Here is a 19,623-nt window from a genome sequence, read left to right as displayed (position 1 = left end):
TAATTATAGAAAAATTGAAGAAACAATTAGTCGGAAATGGTTGCATTGTGCTTAAAAAAAAAGTCACTCTTTGCAACTTTAAGTCATTAATGGAAGAACGAAACAAAGCGAGAATGAATGAATAGATCGCCAACTGTCTCAGCATTTCGTTGAACAGCAGTATTAAGATGACAGAAAACTAGGAATGATGAAGATAGCTAATATATCACAGCTTAGATCTGCGAAGGAATGTTAAAGTAATTAGTCGCTTTATAGAGCTCCAAACTGTTGGCGGAACGATGATAGGACGATGAAATTATGAGGGAACAGTTAGCCACTAATTTTAGAGTGCGAGAGTTTCGAAGGAGTATTAAGTCACAGATCTCTCTCATCTTGCAGCTCCATAGAAAAACGATGGAAAAGCGGTTAGATGACAGAAGGCGAAACTTCGAACAAGAATTAAGATGACAGTTTAGCTTGTAATCATGATAGAACGATAAAGAATTTAACAATCGCGGGTATCAATATGACGGAAAAATCGTCTCATTACTGCAAATTATCCTGATGAGACATTCTAGAAAAATAAAAGAACTGTTTATTAGTCTTAGCGTATTTCGAGACGTATCAGTCGAAAAATCAGTTAAAGAATAATAGAAAGAAATTATTCCCTCAGATGGTGCTTCGAAAAAGTGTTAAGGCGACGGGCCGCCTTCCGGTTCCGAAATATTGAAAGATCGCGGATAGAACAGTTAGGAACAAATAGGAAACTATAATAGTAACGTTTTGTTTTGAGAGTGACGGGAGAGGAGAGACATTGACGGTGGCGTTACTATGTTTATGGTGGCAAGTGAACATGCGTAAAAAAATCGTCTCTCTTGCAAAAGAAGACTCTCTTACAAATTTTTATGTATTTATCCTGTAAATAGTCTCGTGTGGGGATACACCACGCCGTGGGGGGAGTAATTATATGATATCGCGGCTCGAGCACGATCTCCATTTTGATGGTGCAGCGTCATCTCAAGCTTAGTTTTACGCTCGACATTCTGCGCGTGACGTTTTTATCCGATATCTCTATTTCTCTCATCGGCATTGTCTTATCGTGATATCGTGTCCGAGAGAAAACCCCTCTCTCTATCGCGAGCCTCGGCTTCCGAGGGTAAATGTCGGGCGTAAACGAGGCGTTTACACGAGGAATGAGTATTCTCGCGGCATAGTGTCGAAGTTACATACCGGTAGTCCACTTTGTATTTAAAAACTTATAGATAAAAATAGATCTCGTACCGATATATTGCACTGGAATTGGAGCGCACGTCCCACGTTGTTCTCGGGGTTATCGCAAGTCGATGGACCGGTTCAAGAAGATGACGTCCCGCGAAATTTCAGTCATATATATATATATATATATATATATATATATATATATACAAAAAAGTACGCATTTTTATTAAATTAAATTTAAATTTCTATTGGATATTAATGGATTTTATATGTATATTGTAACACGTTATTTCCGAGAAGAAATAGGAAAGATTATAATTTTTCTATTATTTGTGCAAGATATAGAATAGTATTAAAATACTGAAAAAAAAACAAATGAAAGCAACATTTTTAATCCATCGCTCATCTCAAAAATGAAGCATTTGTGTGTGTGTGATTTAAAGAATAAAATATTTATCAATTCCTTTTGATCCATATCCTTCTCTCTCTCTCTCTCTCTCTCTCTCTCTCTCTCTCTCTCTCTCTCTCTCTTGGTCACATCGTTTTTTTTTTTGAAGAGTGGAAAAAAGTCTTTATCTAATGACTATTCGAATATTATTGAAACGTGGTACTAATGTTCTATCATTTTATTTGCAACCTTGCCCGAAGAAAGATTACTACTATATCCTGCACATAAAATAGCTAACTCAAAAATAAAAGAAAAAATAGATAAAAATATATAAGTTTTTAATGTGTTAAAACTCTGATAAAACTGTTCAAAAATTTTTAATATTTTTTTCTTTCATATTGTTCTTTTTATACATTTAAATTTTTTTAACGGAATTGAATAATTCAATATTCCAATCGATTAAATACAACACACACAATTTTACAATTTTAGATACTATAAAGGAGCATAGATAGTATATATATCTTCTACGCAAGATTGCAAATAAAATGTTAATAAAATGCTAGATGAAAAAATAGAAAATGAATTTATAATGCAGAATTTCAAATTATTTGCTTTTTGAGCCGAGCTATCGAAGTGGCAACAACGTGGGTCTCGCTGGGCTCGTGTTGGATGCATCGAGTGTTACGAGAGGTGTTTGAGAAGTATCGTGATTATTTAATTTTTTAGATAATGAAGAAATCCCAAGTTTTGTAGACATTTTGAATTTTTGAACACGATACATCAATATATTGGTGTAAGTTTAGTATTTAACATTTTTATATCTTCTGTAATTTGTGAAAAATTGAAAAAAATATTTTTTTCTGGAGAGCACAAACAGAACAAGACTTGAATGAAATGAAAAAACGTTAAAATAATTTAACGGTTTATATAACAGATTAGTTATTTGTAAGGATTATATAAATTAAAAGAGCGAACATTGTGTGTGACGGTCATTCTCAATAATTAATATCGCGATATTCCACACATATACATACCTACACATATAGAGTGATCAGAAGTCAGACGATATTTTATTCTCTTTTGATAAGCGAGAAGATTAATGGTGCCTTGAGTTTAGCGTATACACGTAATTCAGGAAAAACCAAAAACAAAAAAAGAAACATCAACTATAATCATCCCGCTTGCAGAATAAGATTTAGGAAGCTGTAGCAATCTTTTCTTGTACGATTTTTTCTGACAAAAATTCGGTACGATTTTTTCATTAAAAAAGAATGTCGTATAAAACGTCGTATTATTTCTCAAACATCTCTTGCGCATTTTCTATACACATATTTAAAAAGTACCCCCTAAAAAGGGCCGTAGTTCTAAAGAGGAAACGCAAGAATGATACAGCTTATAGTTTCGAGCGCGCAACAACTAGAACGTGTTTTTCTTGAGTGATAACAGTCGTACGGACACTCTTTACTGTTAAACATCGATCGAATGATACAGCGAACGACACCAAGAGAAGAACAGTCGCGATTGAGGATATTGCTAATATATATGGGTAATAATATAGGTTTAATTCTTTGCATTCGACCGATCTATCTTAATCGAGTTAATTGTATCATTACTATTAAAAGAAAATTCTCTCTCTTATAAGAGAAAATTCATAAAAGATTAAATTAAGTTAATGGGGAGAAAAAATTAATTACCATGAAGAGAAGAAATTATATACATACACACATATATATCTGTTTTATCTCTTTTTGTCTAATTCAATATTTTGTTTGTATATGTAAAGGATTTATATGTAATAATTTTAATGACTTTATTTTATGACTATTTTAATAATAATTATCCATAAAAATAATAAGTGCAAAATTAATGCGACAAAAATGTTATTCTATGATGTTAAATGAGAGAAAGAGAGAGAGAGAGAGAGAGAGAGAGAGAGAGAGAGAGAGATGGGAAGGGGAGATAATAATTATATAATAATATTAAATAATTTTATTTGAATTTATTTGAGTTGTATTATAACGTCCAAATGCAAAGAGTTAAACCGACCTTCTGTCGAGGATAATTTTGCATACTTTAATCAGTGCAGACTGATCAACATTAAGCAATATATACGAGAAAAAATTGAAATAATTACGATTATATAATTGAAAGCAATGAATGATAAAGGGCGTCAATTAAAATGCGATCGGTCATGTTCTTGATCGAAAAATATTTTAGTCCCTTCAAATAAGCAAATTATTTGTGACATGTATTTGAAGATGATGATGTATTCGAGAGAAATAATTTACATATTGTTTATAAATATTATACATTTACAGTCTACCCTAAAAAATTTCACTGCTTTCTCTTTTAACGATAATATCCTTTCAAAAATTTTAGATTAATTTTTTCTCAAGCGAATAATTTGATAGGATGAAACCTATATTTGCTTTCCATTAATTGTTTTATCTTTAACATTATACCATGCATTGTATCAAATCTTTATTTGTTAAAGAAATGAGTTTGCATTTTTTCAGACTATGTGGTTGATAAAATGGCTGGAACAACTGATTTGCATGCTCACAGCTTTTTTTGTGAAAGAAAAAGGAAGGAGATGCAGTGAATCTGTGTGTGCGTATGGAGTAGCTTGTATATATAACATTATTAACAATTGTCTCAGCATTATAGAATAACTTGGAAAGAAAGACATACCCACGAAATATGTATATAAACTTTTTTGGTTCTGTAAAAAGAGAAAGGTAATATGCTTTTTATACAAATATCGTTCATCGAGATTTTAGAGTTCCGCTTTTATTGATTTACAAAGTATATTCGGGATGATAAGTACTCTTATCGTCCAATTTTTCAAGTAACGTAGTCGAAATGAATAAAATGGTATCCAAGATCGAATTAAAATGATCGATTTGTCTCTCTATCACAATATAGTTATTGTGAATTTATACGGAATCAAATATTTATTGCAGAATATGCCTGCTGTTTTCGCGATATTTGTGTTGTCATTTCTCACTTTTATATTTTCACAGATATAGTTAGAATAGAGAGGCATTATTTTTTTCAATTTATTTCTAATTAATTTTTCTATTTAGTATTCCAAGTTTTTTTCACATATATCTGATGTACTTTGATCGCTTACTATATAATTAGCATAATTATATGTAAATCACTATCACAAATTGTGTTATTATTATAGCTTCGGGATACTATAATTTATTGCCATGATTTATTATTTACTTTTTATTTCGTAAATTATTCTTATGTATAATTGTGTACTTTAATCCGAAGAGTTTTAAGGCTCCTATTTCCTCTATGCAATTATATTGTATTATGATTCGTCGGAAACGGGAAAACAAATTCTATTTTCGCGAATTACATCGAAATAAATTAATCTTTTCGCATGCTATCCTTTTTATTATCTTGCATTACAATAAATGCACATATAACTTGATCTATATACATATTACAAGCAAAAATAATCTTATGGTAAATGTGTTGAAGTTTTACGATTATTTATTAATTCACGAATCGAAAAGAGAGTCTCTTCGATATTTTACCAATCTATATATTATTAAACGCAAGTGGTAGCATATTAATTTATTTCGACGTATTTCATAAGAAAAAATTTACATATTTTCGATAAAGAGACCAGGAGCCTTAAGATATTATTTACTGAATGATCGCATATATACTGCATCTCAGAAATAGTCATGTGCAAAGAGAGAAAAGCAGAGAAAGGCAGAGAAAAAAAAAAAAAGAGAAAGGATAAATCTTTGCGTGCGAACATTTTATCTATGAGGAAAGAAAAGTATGATCGAAGATTTAAAAGTTTATGTTTAAATATTAATCCGCATTATTACATCCCTGCGAAAAATAGACGGATTAAAAGAAATTGACCGGAATTCAGTCTATAAAATTGTATTATTAATCTTCAGAGATCAATGATTTACTAAAAACGTTTGAAAATTTTTTGTTACTCATTTCCATTCTTAGATTATTGCTATCATTTCGCATTATTATAAGCAATTAGACTAGAAATAATTTTTAAAAATTTAACTAATGATATAATATATGCAACGATATGATTAAATATGCGAAATGCAAAAAATTTGTAACTATATATTTTTATTGAATAGTTAAAATTAACAGTTTTGTGTAAAATTCACATTCATAGAACAAATAAAAGATACAAAAAAAGATAACCGATATCTAATTATTTTAAGAATATTAGAACATATTACAATCCCTCACAAAATGAATTCTTGTCAATTTTCTTTTTCAAATCAGCTGTTTCTTACAGGAGAGTTGCACTAGATATACATACTTCTACTCCTAGCGTATCTCTCGGAAGTTTTATTCGATATATACATATAATACACGTCAGAAAAAATAGCCTGTCCATAATATTTACCGTGTGGCCATTGTGTCTCCGTATCAGGACCGGTGCAGGTTTTCGCGGAAGGTAACCTTGTAACAAAAAACAAATTTGATTTAGATCGAACTAGGCTCTTCTCGTTGATACTTTGAAGCTTATGTAGAATTGTTTCTTAGGATTTTAAACAAATTTCTTAAGATAGAATAAAATCCGAAAGAATTTCGTACGACTAACTGGTTTGAACAGAATTATTTATGTGACTTTCCGTATCCTTTTCCGTTTCCAATTCTCATTCTCTAACGGGAAGGAAAAAACATCCTATGCAAAATATATTTTGCTATTGACAATTAAATAAGAGTCAAACGTTCGAATTGAAATCATCAAAATATGAGCAAAGGCTTGCGGTAGAAAAAATAATATTTGATATTTTATTTAAATGGAATAATTTATCATCCATTCTGCATTTTTTATTTAATCTTGATATAATAGAATTGTATTGCTATTGGCGTTCAACAAAACTTATATATATTTACATTTAATTTATGTTTTCCGAACAAGAATTATATATTATAATGACACCGAGAGTCCACGTCAAATATACAATTACTTATATGTATGATTTTACACATGCTTTATTTCGAAATATATTATTTACTTTTGAACTAATTTCAAACAACTTAAAATGTTAAAATAAATAGAAGTTTATTTTGTTCAAAATGACAGAGAATAGATTAGTTCGTTTAATTTTTAATATTTTGCTTATTATTTAATAATTTATTAATATTATATATTGTATAAATGGTACGTTCAATTGAAACATGGACTAAGGTCGTTGTTCCATAAAAGTTTTAGTCTATATTTCAGTTAAACGTATCTATATTGTGTTCTAATATATATATTAATAAATTGTAATAATTTTTAAGATTATATGAATATAATTAATTTATATATTATAAATAATAATATTAAATTCTCTTAAAACAAAAATTTTAACAAAATTTCGAATTTATAAGTTATGCATTTATAAATTTGTATTAAATTTCATATTTTTGGTATATCAAAAATAAAAAATATATTTTTTTAATTCTTTTTCTTTTTTTTCTAGAAAAGATTGAATATATATCTGCTTTTTATTTTGCGATGTGTGTATTATATTATCTCCTATACAATTAAAATTAGTTCAAAAAGAAGGAATAATTAAAAGTTCCAATTTTTAATTTCTAGAAATTAAAAAATAGAGCACTAGATTCACAAATTATTCTGTAATAAACGCAAAAAAATTTTTCTCGCCGCTTATACATTAATTATTAGGAGCTGTATGTTTCGATTTCATTATCAAATATATATCCCTTTTATAGTTAACACATGTTTCACATATATCAATTATAATACAAAGTTGTCACAATTAACTAATTTTATAATATAAAGAAGGATACAAGTGTTACTTCTTGTTTCGACGTGCTTATCGATTCATCTAGTTGATAAAAAGAATTTAACGAGTAAAAATAGAAAAAAATAAGAGATGCGTCTCAAAGGATAAAATATCGTCACAATATATAATAACGATAAGAAAAAACAAGTTTAAAGTATTTCTCGCCAATTTTTACAGGTTCTCTAAATGCAAAGTAGTTAAAAATAGTTTTTTTAGGCAGTGTTTCGGATGAAAATAACAAGAGAATATCTTTATACAAATTAATTCAGAAATCACGCTTTTCTTCAAATGAAAAAATTAAAAATTATTTTTTTTCTAGTGTAATGTCATATTTTTCACAAATGCTTCTACATTAGTATACATTCCAATGACTTTTTCTGCATGGAAAATTAAACTTAAAAAGAAACAGATCTCTCTCCAGAAAATTTCATTAGTTATTCATGATATATACAGGATGTTCCACCAAAAGTGGCCACATCCTTTTATCTTTTAAACTAACAGAGATAGACCATAACAAATTAAATGCTTCAAATTGAACTTTATTGAGCATAGTAGTTGCTTACAAAAGTTATTTAGCGATGGCCAATTTTCTGACTTGAGTATTATGATCAAATGACAACATGACATACATCAATCTCTAACGCACGAGTCAGAAGTTGGCCATATCGCAGGGCCGAAAATAAAAAGGTAGATGTCGCCCGCAATATTTTAAGCTGATAAAATTCGTATAACATGTAAAATAGTTACATTAAATCATACATTGTATTCGTTACAAATAGCGCTACAACTTTTATTGTATCGAAATATCCACATTGTTATAAAAAAAATTATACTATGCTCACAATAGAGTTCAGTTTGGACTATTCAATTTGATATATATTTTTTATGGTCTATCTTTTTTAATTTGAAAGATAAAAGGGGTAGCCATTTTTGGTAGGATACCTTATAGAGATGCACAATTTTTCGTACTTACACATCATTATTTAAATGATGTCTTATATGTCATTTATTTACATTACAACATAGCTGGGATTCATCAAAACTAGAAAAATGGTTTTGAACATACGATCGAGTGAAATAAAGATCTACAAAACAGACTATTTTATTCGATTAAAGTTATATGCACTGATAAGTTTTCATTAAAATTATTTACATAGTTCTTTTTTCTTTTTCTGAGATACGCGAATGCATACACACATGTATGCCTGCATTCATAGTATCCGTACGAGCGAAAATATTCGAAAATGATTTATACTATATGATACATGAGCTAATATAGTAATCGAATATTTAACCATTTAACGAGAAAATATAAATTGTTAATGGAGAATAAATTAGTTATTTCAATTTTATAATGAATACAGTTTATTATGTTGAAACAATGTTTGCTATAACATTGACACTCTGCAATTTTTAAATTAATATATTTCTTAATTTGAGATTTTATATATATATATTTTTTTTCCTTCTCTCTTACTATGTTTCATCCATTTTTTATTTTTAAAAATATATAGAATTGTGTTATTACACAGTTCTTAAATAAAATATATAAATTTAGGATATATCTTTTGTTTCATTTCGCTGATTTCATTTGGCTCCAATTCCAATAAGCAATTTTCGATGAAAACCATTAAAATATTCACGATTAGCAACAAAGTTCATTTTATTATTGTATAATATCGAGTAATCTTGTACAGGACATTACTGTTTATATATCAGTTCGCCTGTCTCGTATATTATAAGCAATAGACAAAGTGAATTTTTGTGTGAACCATACCGATTAAAGAATTAAATTAATATTTTTTTATAAGCTATAATGATTATCGTATAAATTGCCAATTGTTGGTTCCGAAATGTAATCGAAAATGAATTCGATCATTCCTTCGAGACTTCTCAATTCACGTTCTCAATTCGATAATAAAAATAGAAGTGATTATGCGATCCCTATCCTCCACAATGTACAGATATAATCAAACATTACTCGCGTTCGACAAATCCAACTTTGAACAGCAATTGAGTCTGATTGATGTATAACAAGTCAATCAATCAGATTCAGTCAATATAGTTGTTTCAGCCTAACGCGATTGCCGATCTAAATCGGTGACTACCCAAACTTCCTCGGTGATCACCAATTCCATAATTTCAGAATTTCAGAATGTTTCTATTCTATGCCTATAAAAACATTCTTTCGAGACAGGAAACATAATTTCTCAGGGAATAGTAATCACTCAATTGGGAACCATTGATTTAAACTTCGTGCAAGTTTACTTTAAAAACGAGATCAAAATGATAAATCGAGTATAAATCATTCTTTATATCACCTTATAAAACTAAAAGCTTCTCAGCTTATATATTCGCGCTGATCGACTAAAAATGCAATCTAATTGTTTCTTTCTCTCTTGCATTCATATACGCATACATGTACATGACACATTTTTACTCTATCTTTTTCTATTTGTAAGAATGCACTTCATTTAGCTTTACTAACACTAAAACATTTATTAATCAATTTAACAACAAAAGAGGCAAAAATCTTTTGTCTCGATTGATTAATGAAATGATTCGCGGCAATTTGTAACACCAAATAGAGTTCATCCTATGTCAGTCGGCAGTATAAAGACCACAACACATAAAAAAAACATAAATAATAAACTTAAGCGATAAGCAAATCGTCCGTTCTCAAGAATTCTCGATTGTTATTCGCTAAGTTCTACGATTTACGTATTCTTTTTTCCATGCGCAGTGGTCTTGATAAGAACTCACTAAAATTCTTGATTTACAGTCGCGTATCAACGCATATCAGGGGTGTAATCGCGCCGTTTTCATAAAAAAAGTCAGAGTAATAAATAAAAGATTACAATATAATATAATATAAAAAAAGAAACAAAAGTATGCGTACGTAACACATTACAAAACGTTACTCTACGTCGCGGCGGCGAATCTTTTCAGCAAATCAGCACCTTCTTCTTCATGTAGACAGGTACAGTCGATGATAGTCGTTAGCGCCAAAGGCGCAGTTGCATTTCGGACATTTTCGCTGTCGCGTTTCGTAACGCGTGCGCAAGCAATCCCAACAGAACACATGGAAGCACTTCGTGAGTACGGCATCTTTGCGCTTCACTTTGCAGGAAGGACACGTCAACGTTTCTTTATATTCCCGCAATTCCTCCGCCATTACTTCGTCTAATGTTTCGGCGAGTTCGATCTTCTTCATACGCTCGACTTTGCGTCGAAGTTGCGCTATCTCCTCCTGCAATATAATTCACATGCATATATAATATTAATGGTTCGCGTGAGGATATATACATGTATAAATAATTCAGAACACACGAGAGAAAAATGTAGCTATTATAGATTTAGTATAGTATTTTACATCATAATGTATACCTGTAATCTTTTAGTTTTATATGCTTCAGCTTCCAAAGAACTTGTTTTCTCCGCTACAACTTGTTGCGCCTCCTTCATTTGGGAATGATATTTCTCTGTAACAATAAGTGTTACGTCATCCTTGCTGGAAGCGAGATTATTTGGTCTTTATTAAGGCTCCTGATCCCACATTGCAATCATATATTGAATTGACATCAGAAACGAGAAAAATCGTGTAAAATTTTTTCTTACAAAATACACCGAAATAAATTAATTATATAATTTAATTTAGCTATAAATAATTCAATATAACTAGCAAAGAACAGAAGCCCAATTAGTATTTATCTTTGTCTATTTCTCTAGCTTGTTTGACAAGAACGATATATAAGATCGTCTGCTAAGCACTGTAAACACTTTGGGTTTCTACATAATTATAAACATTTGCGCAAAAAATCTCACCAAGATGGAGTTTCAAGTCGGCGGCCGATTGTGCACTCTCTATCGCTTTCCGTTTATGCATTTCCATCGCCTGCTGTCTCAGAGCTAATTCCTTCTCCACCGTGGCGAGAGAGTTTTGTAAGAGACGTTCTTTCTCTTCTAATTTTCGCACGACAACGTTGGCTGCTTCCACCTGCGTCGTCAGCGTGGATACTTGCTCCTTCAACACATCCTTCTCCTCTCTTGCGAGCTTGTGCAGCTGATTACTCTTGATTCTCTCTGTCATAAGCTTGAAGTTTGCATCATCTTTTTCACGCAGCTGCTGTATCAGTCTCGAATTCTGTTCCTGCATGTCCTCAAACGCTTGTCCAGTTACTTCCATCTCATTCAGAAGCGCTTCTTCCTCCTGGAGCCATACACAATTCTGTTCAGCGTTACATCTCCGTTCATGTACGCCACAGTAACTCAAATTATATCGCCTATGATTTAATACTGAGAAGAGCTTCTAAGATGATATAAAATTTTTTGCACAACAAAGATTACTAAGGTAAAAACAACAAGATAATTCTCAAGTCAAATATTTTTCAATTAATTTTACCTCTTTAATTAATTAAGATATACATATATAAGGTTCTCATCCTTTTATATATATTGCATCAAAAGCTATAAGAAAAATATACAGCAAGTCTATGAAGAGTGATCTACCTGTTTTTGACCAGCAACTTGACGTTGCAGGTTGTACGCTTGTTCCTCCAACTTTTTAATTTTTATTTGCGCGTCTTCATCGGCTAACTTTTTACGTTCCTCGCGTTTACTTTCCTGTAAAAACAATCATATAATTTACAATATTATATTATTATTTAAATTAGAATGAAACGCGCACAAGGCCAATACGAATACAAGTGTCTGTGCAATGAATAATGCCAACAATATTGTATAATAAGACATTTCAATATTTGAGTCTTTCTCAATCAAGAAGCACAAATATCGACTAAATACAAAAACAGTAATCCCTCATTTATTTCATTTATTTATTATACTATCATGCTACTTTATTATATAATTATCACATACATCAAATGCCACAGTTGTTATAACATACCTGAATTTTTTTAACTTGCTGTCGTAAATCCTCCAACTCTGCTCTCGTCTTACGCTCTGCAGCCATTAACTGTACTTTATCTCGTTGCTCTTTTCCAACACCTTTGTACATGTCTAAGAGAAGTTTCATCTCTTTCATTTCATTCACAGCCTTCCTGCAATCAGGTATTTATTTTCTTTTATTTCTTCAAGAAACTATATATTGTCGCAATAAAAATATCTTCTATATCATTTTAGAATGCTAAATATTCGCGAACGTACTTGAGTTGTGCCTTCAAGTCCCTCACAATCTCTGATTCTGCCATTTTTCCGTCTTTGGTGCGATGTGCGGGATCGCGGTGCTCGGTTTTCACAGATTCTTTTTTTATATCCTTCTCACGTTTAATGTCTTTCTCCTTTTTTAAAGTCGGCGAAGTTAACGTCAGAGAATCTGGTGTCCCTTTGTTACCCTCACTCTCTCCCACTTCGATAGTTTCCACCTCTTCGTCAGCACCGGATTCTCTCTTGATTGTAACGCCACTTTCTTCTTTTATCTATTTATCACAACATTACAAAAAATTAATATAAAAATAATAGTAATTGTTAAATGGAATCTTATCTTCATAATCGAACAAAATAGTTGAATACATTAATTGTAACATTTCGGGAAGACTTCTCAGAGCTTTATTACATATATTATACAAACCACATGCATAAAAAAATAACGACTACATAGAAAATATTTTTAAAAATTTCAGAATTATCTTTTTTTTTCAAGTTTATATATTGGTATACCTGTGTAGACCCTGGCAAGGAGTTTGATGCATCTTCCTCTTTTCCACTGCCATCTGAATTATTTCCTTCCTTGTTTTCTTGAGACGTTTGCTGGCCTAATTTTGCTGTCAATTCCTCTACTTCTCTCTTTAACTAAAAATATTTAATAAAAATAGAACTATTTTACTTTTATCTTATTTATATGTTATACGATAATTCTCTATTATATGTATAAAATTTATCTTATTTACTTAAATTTTTAATATAAAGTATTGAAAATAAACGCACATAATTCTATTATTTAGATAAAATTAAGATTGGCATAATTATATGCATAAATAAAGTATTGAAGTAAAAATTTGAAAAGTTAAGTAAAAATTATGCTATATATGATTAGATATATATATGTACCCGAGGTATTTCAGTAGAAACTTCCTTGTACTTTCGCTTATAACGATGCACTTCTCCCTTTAATTGCTGATTGTGATTCTGAAGAGAGGTAATGAGATGCCGCATTTCCCGATTGATCGGACCTGTTTGTTCATTGGCTGCTAGATTCTGTTCAAACTCGATGCGAAGCATCTCGTATTCCTTGCGTAATTGCGCTAAGACATCTTCGAGTTGTATACATTCTCCACGCAATTTCTTTTGAGCCATTAACTCTTCGCTCTGTAAGAAAAATATCATTTTAATAAAGATAAAGCATCGATTTTTATTCTCATAAGTATAAGCTTTAAATATGCAAAATATTTACCTCCATCATCTCGATATGGCGCAAATGTGCATTCTTACTCGATTGCAATTGTTGGCGGGCATCGTCTAACTGCGTTTTTAATTGCATGGACTCATTATATAACACAGAAAACTGTGATTGCAAACATTTGTACTCTGTCGTTTCCACAATTACCGATTCGGGCAGCTGTCTTATCTGAAACATTTAATGCACAAATTCAATATTGCTTTTATTTGTATTTACTGTAAAGATAATTCATTAAGCTCTAACACAAAGTGAAGTTATATTAAAATGATATGTAAATACAATTTAGGAAAAAATTATTTACTTACATCCATTTTCAACTTTTCTACTTCTTTCAAGGTGTCACGATGTTGCTGATGTAGTTTATCCAATTCCTGCAGTCTATTGTTAGCTAATTCACGTGTCTCTTCAAGTTCTCTTTGTAAATCTTCCAACTATAAACATGAAATATATATTAGAGAAATTAACTCTGTATGAAATTAATACATATACATATAACTTTTTTTTTATATAGGAAGAAATTTTACTTTAGTTTGTGAAACACTGGAAGCAACCAAAGTATTCGGCTTATTGCTGCCCTTTTCGTCTGTACCGTGAATTTGCTGAAATGCTTTCAACTTTTCAATTGCTTCACCAAGATGATGTTCCAATTTATCGTTCCTCGCACGCACTTTGTTCAATTCGTACTGCAGATCGTCCACTTGATTCCGCAATTCTGCCACAAGAGTATCTTTTCCCATTATAGTATCTTGCAGCCGTGACATCTATGAATAAGTACATTTTTATAATAAAAGAAACAATATGCCTCCTCGATTGAGTCAAAATTTATAATGATCAATGGTTGCGTTAATACACAATTAATAAAATAAAAATTAGAAAATTTGATATAAATAAAACAGAAGTCAATTACCTTTAATGAACTAGTGTGATGCTTTTCATGTAATTGTAAGTTTATCACTTGTAGATTCCTATTTTCCATCTGAATTTCCGCATTAGCGCGACGTACAACTTCGTCAATATTTGGCGCCTCTTCTGTATAATACAATTTATCAATCATATATCAATTATATTATACAATCTCTCTTGCAATGATTATATAATAAGTCTATAAAGTTCCTCCAGACTTTCAGAAAATTTTAAGAGTATCACTACAAACTATATAAAATAAACTGCTTGCATCTAACTCAAGTTGCTCAAGAACCACGCTAACATGACATTAAAAAGGAACTCTATCAATATATTGTATTTACCGCCATCAAATTCCCCTTTGAGTGCAAGAGTAATCTTTTCATTTCTTTGAGACAAGCGATCAAATGCCTGTACAACTTTAGACACCGCTCGCTTTGACACTTGAACACGATTTGCTAACTTCTCATCTAATTCTTCTTTATCCCAGGAAGATAGTTGCATAAGAAATGACGTTGTAGCTTCACTCTCATCTGTAATAAAAAAAAGGAACATTTTTGTTAAAAAAATTTGTTCTAAAGAATTTTGCAGTTATATATTGCATTTCTTTTAACTTCTTACTTTTGTTTTCAGATTCGTCAGCAGTTTCAGCATCAAATCTCTGCAGTAGTACACGTATGTCTTCGTTAAGCTGATTCCAGTATCGATTAACTACATTAAGTACTGCATCGTCCTGCATTTGACGTTTTTCCAATTGTTCAATACGTTGTCTCAATTCAGCTTCCATTCTATGTCTTTGCTCCAATCTCTGATAAATAAATTTTAGAGATGATATGTGTGTGTGCAAACTAAATCATATATATTTTAAATATAATTTGTATGTATAAAAGAGAGCAAATATATAATTATAATATATATTACACATTCATCTTTTTGTTACAGCTTAATTTCTTATTCTATTTTCTCTTCATGTTTATAGTTATATATTATTTCTTTTAGTTGCACAAAGAAAGTGTAAGCTTTTTGTACCTGTGCAAGCTTCTTATTCTGAAATTGCAGAACCTTCATATCCATCTCTTCAAGAGTAGATATAGGTCCGATTAGAATTGGCTCAAATTGCACTTTTTTGATAGCTGGTTGGGAACTGGTGTCCCCACTGTCTGCCGATCGTTTCGACATCTTTGCAAATAGTTATGTCTGTAAATAACGATAAATGCAATAAATTATTCATTCATTCAAGATATTGAAACAAGGAAACATGTCTTTTCTTTTTTCTGCACAGTTTATTGTTTATAGGATGTTTACTCAAATCTTGTAAAACAATTCCCTGATACTTCATGTATTTTTGTTCAAAATTCCAAGTAGAAAGAATAATTTAAGATTTTTTGGTGAAACCTTCTAAAATATTTTTTTTGTTATATTTTTTATGCTTTTTCTAACGCTTTTCACTCATCGAAAGGAAAAATACAGAGCCATTGAGGTTTCAAATGCTAAATTTGCAAATGTACTGAAAAAAACTGAAAAGCTTTCGTAAGGAACATTTTTTACTTGCATAACATTTTCATTTTTTCATAACTAAAAATTAAAAATACAGAGAGAGAGAGAGAGAGAAATAGATATATATTCACAATATATTTTAAACACATAATTCACTTGATTTATTGGCAAATTGCTTACAATATAAGAGCATTATCAAAAAAGAGAATTTTTAAAAAAATTTCCTGACTCCCAATAAAATTTAATGAGAATTTTCTGATTGTTCCAGATATAAAAGAAATTCCTGAGAATTTCAGATTCTCCATGTTTTTCCAGGGAGTAGACATCCTGAGTTTATGTCATTTAATCTCCTGAATCTCAGAGTATATAAAATGCTACAGAATGCTATTTAAAAATTAAAGATTTTATTTTTGACGCTAGTGCCAATATATATTATTATATCATGCAGATATTTAGAAACATATATGTTCAGAACAGGGCTTGGGAGGTTAAATATAATATCAGCAAAAAATCCATGTAAATATTAAATGTGAGCCATCAATATTCGACACAAGTGGCAAATAAGACTTCAGCTGTATGATCTTATATATAAACAAAAAATAAATATAATTTTATATCAATAAAGAAGAAAGGTAATAATATCTAACATGTCGTCTGTTTTTTTTTTTAACCTCTTTTATATGATTTAGCAGTTATGATCATAAGTAAACTATATAGACGTAATAAGGATGAAATTTCTTTTCAGATCGCGTTAGATAGACATGGATCAGACGACTATCGTACGCCATAAAGACGTACGATTTTCCAAATTATTCCGATTCGCGAAAGAGCAATTCTGTTGTTATTGATCGCGCGCGCGCGCGCGCGCACTTGCGGGTATACCTCGGTACGTGTGATTTTCAAGCTTCAACGTCCACCTTCGGCAGCATTCGACTCTATTCTTCACCGCTATGTCATTCCCCGATGTGCCGCGCCTTACGTGCCAGATCGTTCGCCGCGTTCAGTCTCTGCATCTTCTGCGATCTCGTGGACGAGAGTCGTGAACGGCAACGGGAACCGCCAGTTTGTGAACTTCCCTAACGGAAGTCATGGCTGCGCAAAAGTAGAAGGCTGAGTGTGCACGGAAAACGGTACTCTCGTCGAGACGTGACATTCTACAGCTCGCTCGATACTTATTAACAGTCGGTAAATACGGCGATCGTACTTATCGACTTTCCGTGTTTTGCTCGCGGAGAGCGCTGCGATCGAAGCATGGTGACGAGGTCAGGTTAGGTGGTCGATCTTGTTTACGCTGCTTAGCTCCGTGTTATTTATTACATACGTAACACGCGCATGTATCTGATATTTTTCTTCGTCCATCATCGTCTTTAAAATTTGTACTATCTCGCACAAGTAATATTATATTTATCTTTTTCGTATCTATACAAATTAAATATGGATTCGAAGAGGATGGTTCTGTCAAAAAGTATATTGGACATGAAGGTAAGTTGAAAGAGAAAAGATTCTAAAAAAGTTATACAAGATAGAGTATTATTGTACGATAATACACGAGCTTGTTTGTGCAGTTCATGAAACGGACGAAGGACAAAGTGGAGAAACAGCAGCTTCAAGAGGAAGGAGAGGAGTACTTCGGCAACAGACTCACATCACGTATGAAAGAAGCATCGTAGGTATACTTTTCATTATTTTATTAAAATATCAAAATATTATATCTAAACTAATAATAATGCAAATAAACAAGCCTTTGTGTGGATGTCTTAAGTTCACTTTTGCGATGAAGTTTGAATATATATTTATAAAAATCTATAATTTTATTTATTACATATCTTAATATATGTATGAATTACTATACAAATACTTTTATACTATACAATACGTAAGATTATAAATAGAATTTTGTCTCAAACTTTGTTATAAATTATAAATTATCTAAAGAAGATTTTAAATATTAAAATGTGTATTGTTAAGACTAAAATATTTTATTTTGACAGTAATAGTGTCGTTACTAACAATTGCTTACATTTTATTTTAAGTGGGAAATTTTTTATGGAACCGAGCTATATTTTCTGTGAGGAACTTGTCAATGGTAGATTAAGTTTTCAAGGGATGAATCCGATGATAGAGAAGATAATGGAAGCAAGAGAAAATGCAAAACGAGCCCAAACAGAAACGAAGGAAGAAGTTGACGTGTCGGATGAGCAAATGACTGTTCAATGGCAAAAAATGCGAACAAAGTTTGATGTTATGCAAAGAAAACCACAATACAAAACCAACAGAAAATTGCAGCATAGCAAGACGGACTACAATGACGAACCAATGGGGAAGAAACCAAAATTTCTGAAACCAGCAGAATGAATCTGCAATCTGGTAAATAATTATATTAATTGTATAGGTATTATAATAATTACGTATACTAATAAAATGTTTTGTACAATGACAAGAGTAAAAGTTGATACATTAGCATGTATAAATTTGACATCATAAACTATTTATGATATCACTTTGAAGTTTTATATAATATTGGAGTTGACACACTAGCACGCATAAATTTGACATCATAAACTAATTATATCATTTTGAATTTTTTTATAATATTGAAGTTGATATATTAGCATGCACAAGCTTTATATTTTTATAATAATATTATCTTAATATTATATAAAAATATATCAATATAAAAAAATATTAATATTGTATCATAATTAGTTAATGATGTCACTTTAAATTTTTATATAATGTTGTTATAAGAAAATCGCGTGAAATGTTACTTGTTTGTCATGTTTGGAATATACGATTTATACACATACACATATAGGTATATATATTTTTTATTTTACTCATAAACATCTTTTATACGGCTTCCAAGAGCTTGTATATTTTTATCCACATGTAATTTTCTTTGTCACAAAATCTGACGCGGCGAGCAGTTCCCGAAATGTTTCCACACACACACCATCAGTGCAATCCTTTCGCTGTCCTTCTTGCCATAACGCATCAAAACTATCCTCCGGGAATTCGAAACCAACGTTCTCGAATATTTCCCGTATTTCTTCCCTGTCCCGAGTCTATATAAGAGATTAACAGAAGGTTTTTTCGTGAGAAAAAACTTTTTTGCTCTGATTGTAAATTTAATATTGTCTATATTTAACTAAAAGTAAAAATTTATATCGATACGACAATATGCTATTAACTTGCCGCTATATGAGACGATCTACCTTAAAAAGGTCTATATGTGTCAAGCCGTATTTCGTGAAGATGCTGGGTGATATCAAGCAACGAACGGAAGTTTGATCGCCTAAATTCTCCTTGTCTGGACATATGCCCGCGCGTGGTAGCATTGTCATTGAAAAATCCGATCTTTCGGATGGAACTCCAGCTGCGCGAATTTCTATAATATTTCCTAAAGTTTATATTCC

General features: G+C 30.9%; 2 protein-coding genes across 5 annotated transcripts; one reads left to right on the top strand and one right to left on the bottom strand.

Annotated features, from left to right (window-relative positions):
• Window positions 1-7,221: 7,221 nt before the first annotated feature.
• Window positions 7,222-17,353, bottom strand: LOC115243379 (E3 ubiquitin-protein ligase Bre1). Of its 4 annotated transcripts, none has more exons than XM_029820322.1 (16): window positions 17,090-17,353; window positions 15,740-15,907; window positions 15,332-15,518; window positions 15,055-15,243; window positions 14,715-14,836; window positions 14,332-14,568; window positions 14,113-14,238; window positions 13,802-13,975; window positions 13,459-13,716; window positions 13,069-13,200; window positions 12,556-12,827; window positions 12,296-12,449; window positions 11,899-12,012; window positions 11,215-11,599; window positions 10,777-10,871; window positions 7,222-10,639 (listed from the first exon to the last, which is right to left on the bottom strand). In XM_029820322.1, the coding sequence occupies exons 2-16, from the start codon at window positions 15,887-15,889 to the stop codon at window positions 10,358-10,360; spliced, it is 2,877 nt and encodes a 958-aa protein (XP_029676182.1). In that variant the 5' UTR covers window positions 15,890-15,907; window positions 17,090-17,353; the 3' UTR covers window positions 7,222-10,357. The 4 variants fall into 4 exon arrangements, with proteins under 4 accessions (XP_029676182.1, XP_029676181.1, XP_029676180.1 ...); XM_029820320.1 differs by having other exon boundaries at window positions 10,358-10,639; window positions 11,215-11,617; XM_029820321.1 differs by lacking the exon at window positions 17,090-17,353 and having other exon boundaries at window positions 11,215-11,617; window positions 15,740-15,889.
• A 129-nt stretch (window positions 17,354-17,482) lies between these two features.
• LOC115243380 (M-phase phosphoprotein 6) lies at window positions 17,483-19,013 on the top strand. Its single transcript, XM_029820325.1, has 3 exons — window positions 17,483-17,689; window positions 17,773-17,873; window positions 18,241-19,013. The coding sequence occupies exons 1-3, from the start codon at window positions 17,642-17,644 to the stop codon at window positions 18,560-18,562; spliced, it is 471 nt and encodes a 156-aa protein (XP_029676185.1). The 5' UTR covers window positions 17,483-17,641; the 3' UTR covers window positions 18,563-19,013.
• Window positions 19,014-19,623: the final 610 nt, after the last annotated feature.

This window comes from Formica exsecta, unplaced genomic scaffold, assembly GCF_003651465.1.
Source record: "Formica exsecta isolate Colony F162 unplaced genomic scaffold, ASM365146v1 scaffold72, whole genome shotgun sequence".
Taxonomy (NCBI): Eukaryota; Metazoa; Arthropoda; class Insecta; order Hymenoptera; family Formicidae; genus Formica; species Formica exsecta.
Note: the sequence above shows the minus strand (reverse complement) of the source record. Positions and strands in the feature narration are given on the sequence as shown.

What these genes read in the sequence shown, in the direction of transcription:
- LOC115243379 (XM_029820320.1), bottom strand. Translation starts at nt 15,889, where the DNA reads ATGTCGAAACGATCGGCAGACAGTGGGGACACCAGTTCCCAACCAGCT. An exon ending in CCAGTGTTTCACAAACTAAA is followed by an intron (nt 14,239 to 14,331) that starts GTAAAATTTCTT and finishes TCATGTTTATAG; the next exon opens with TTGGAAGATTTACAAAGAGA. An exon ending in CGACTTGAAACTCCATCTTG is followed by an intron (nt 10,872 to 11,214) that starts GTGAGATTTTTT and finishes TTATTGTTACAG; the next exon opens with AGAAATATCATTCCCAAATG.
- LOC115243380 (XM_029820325.1), top strand. Translation starts at nt 17,642, where the DNA reads ATGGATTCGAAGAGGATGGTTCTGTCAAAAAGTATATTGGACATGAAG. An exon ending in AAAGTATATTGGACATGAAG is followed by an intron (nt 17,690 to 17,772) that starts GTAAGTTGAAAG and finishes TTGTTTGTGCAG; the next exon opens with TTCATGAAACGGACGAAGGA. An exon ending in TCACGTATGAAAGAAGCATC is followed by an intron (nt 17,874 to 18,240) that starts GTAGGTATACTT and finishes TTTTATTTTAAG; the next exon opens with TGGGAAATTTTTTATGGAAC.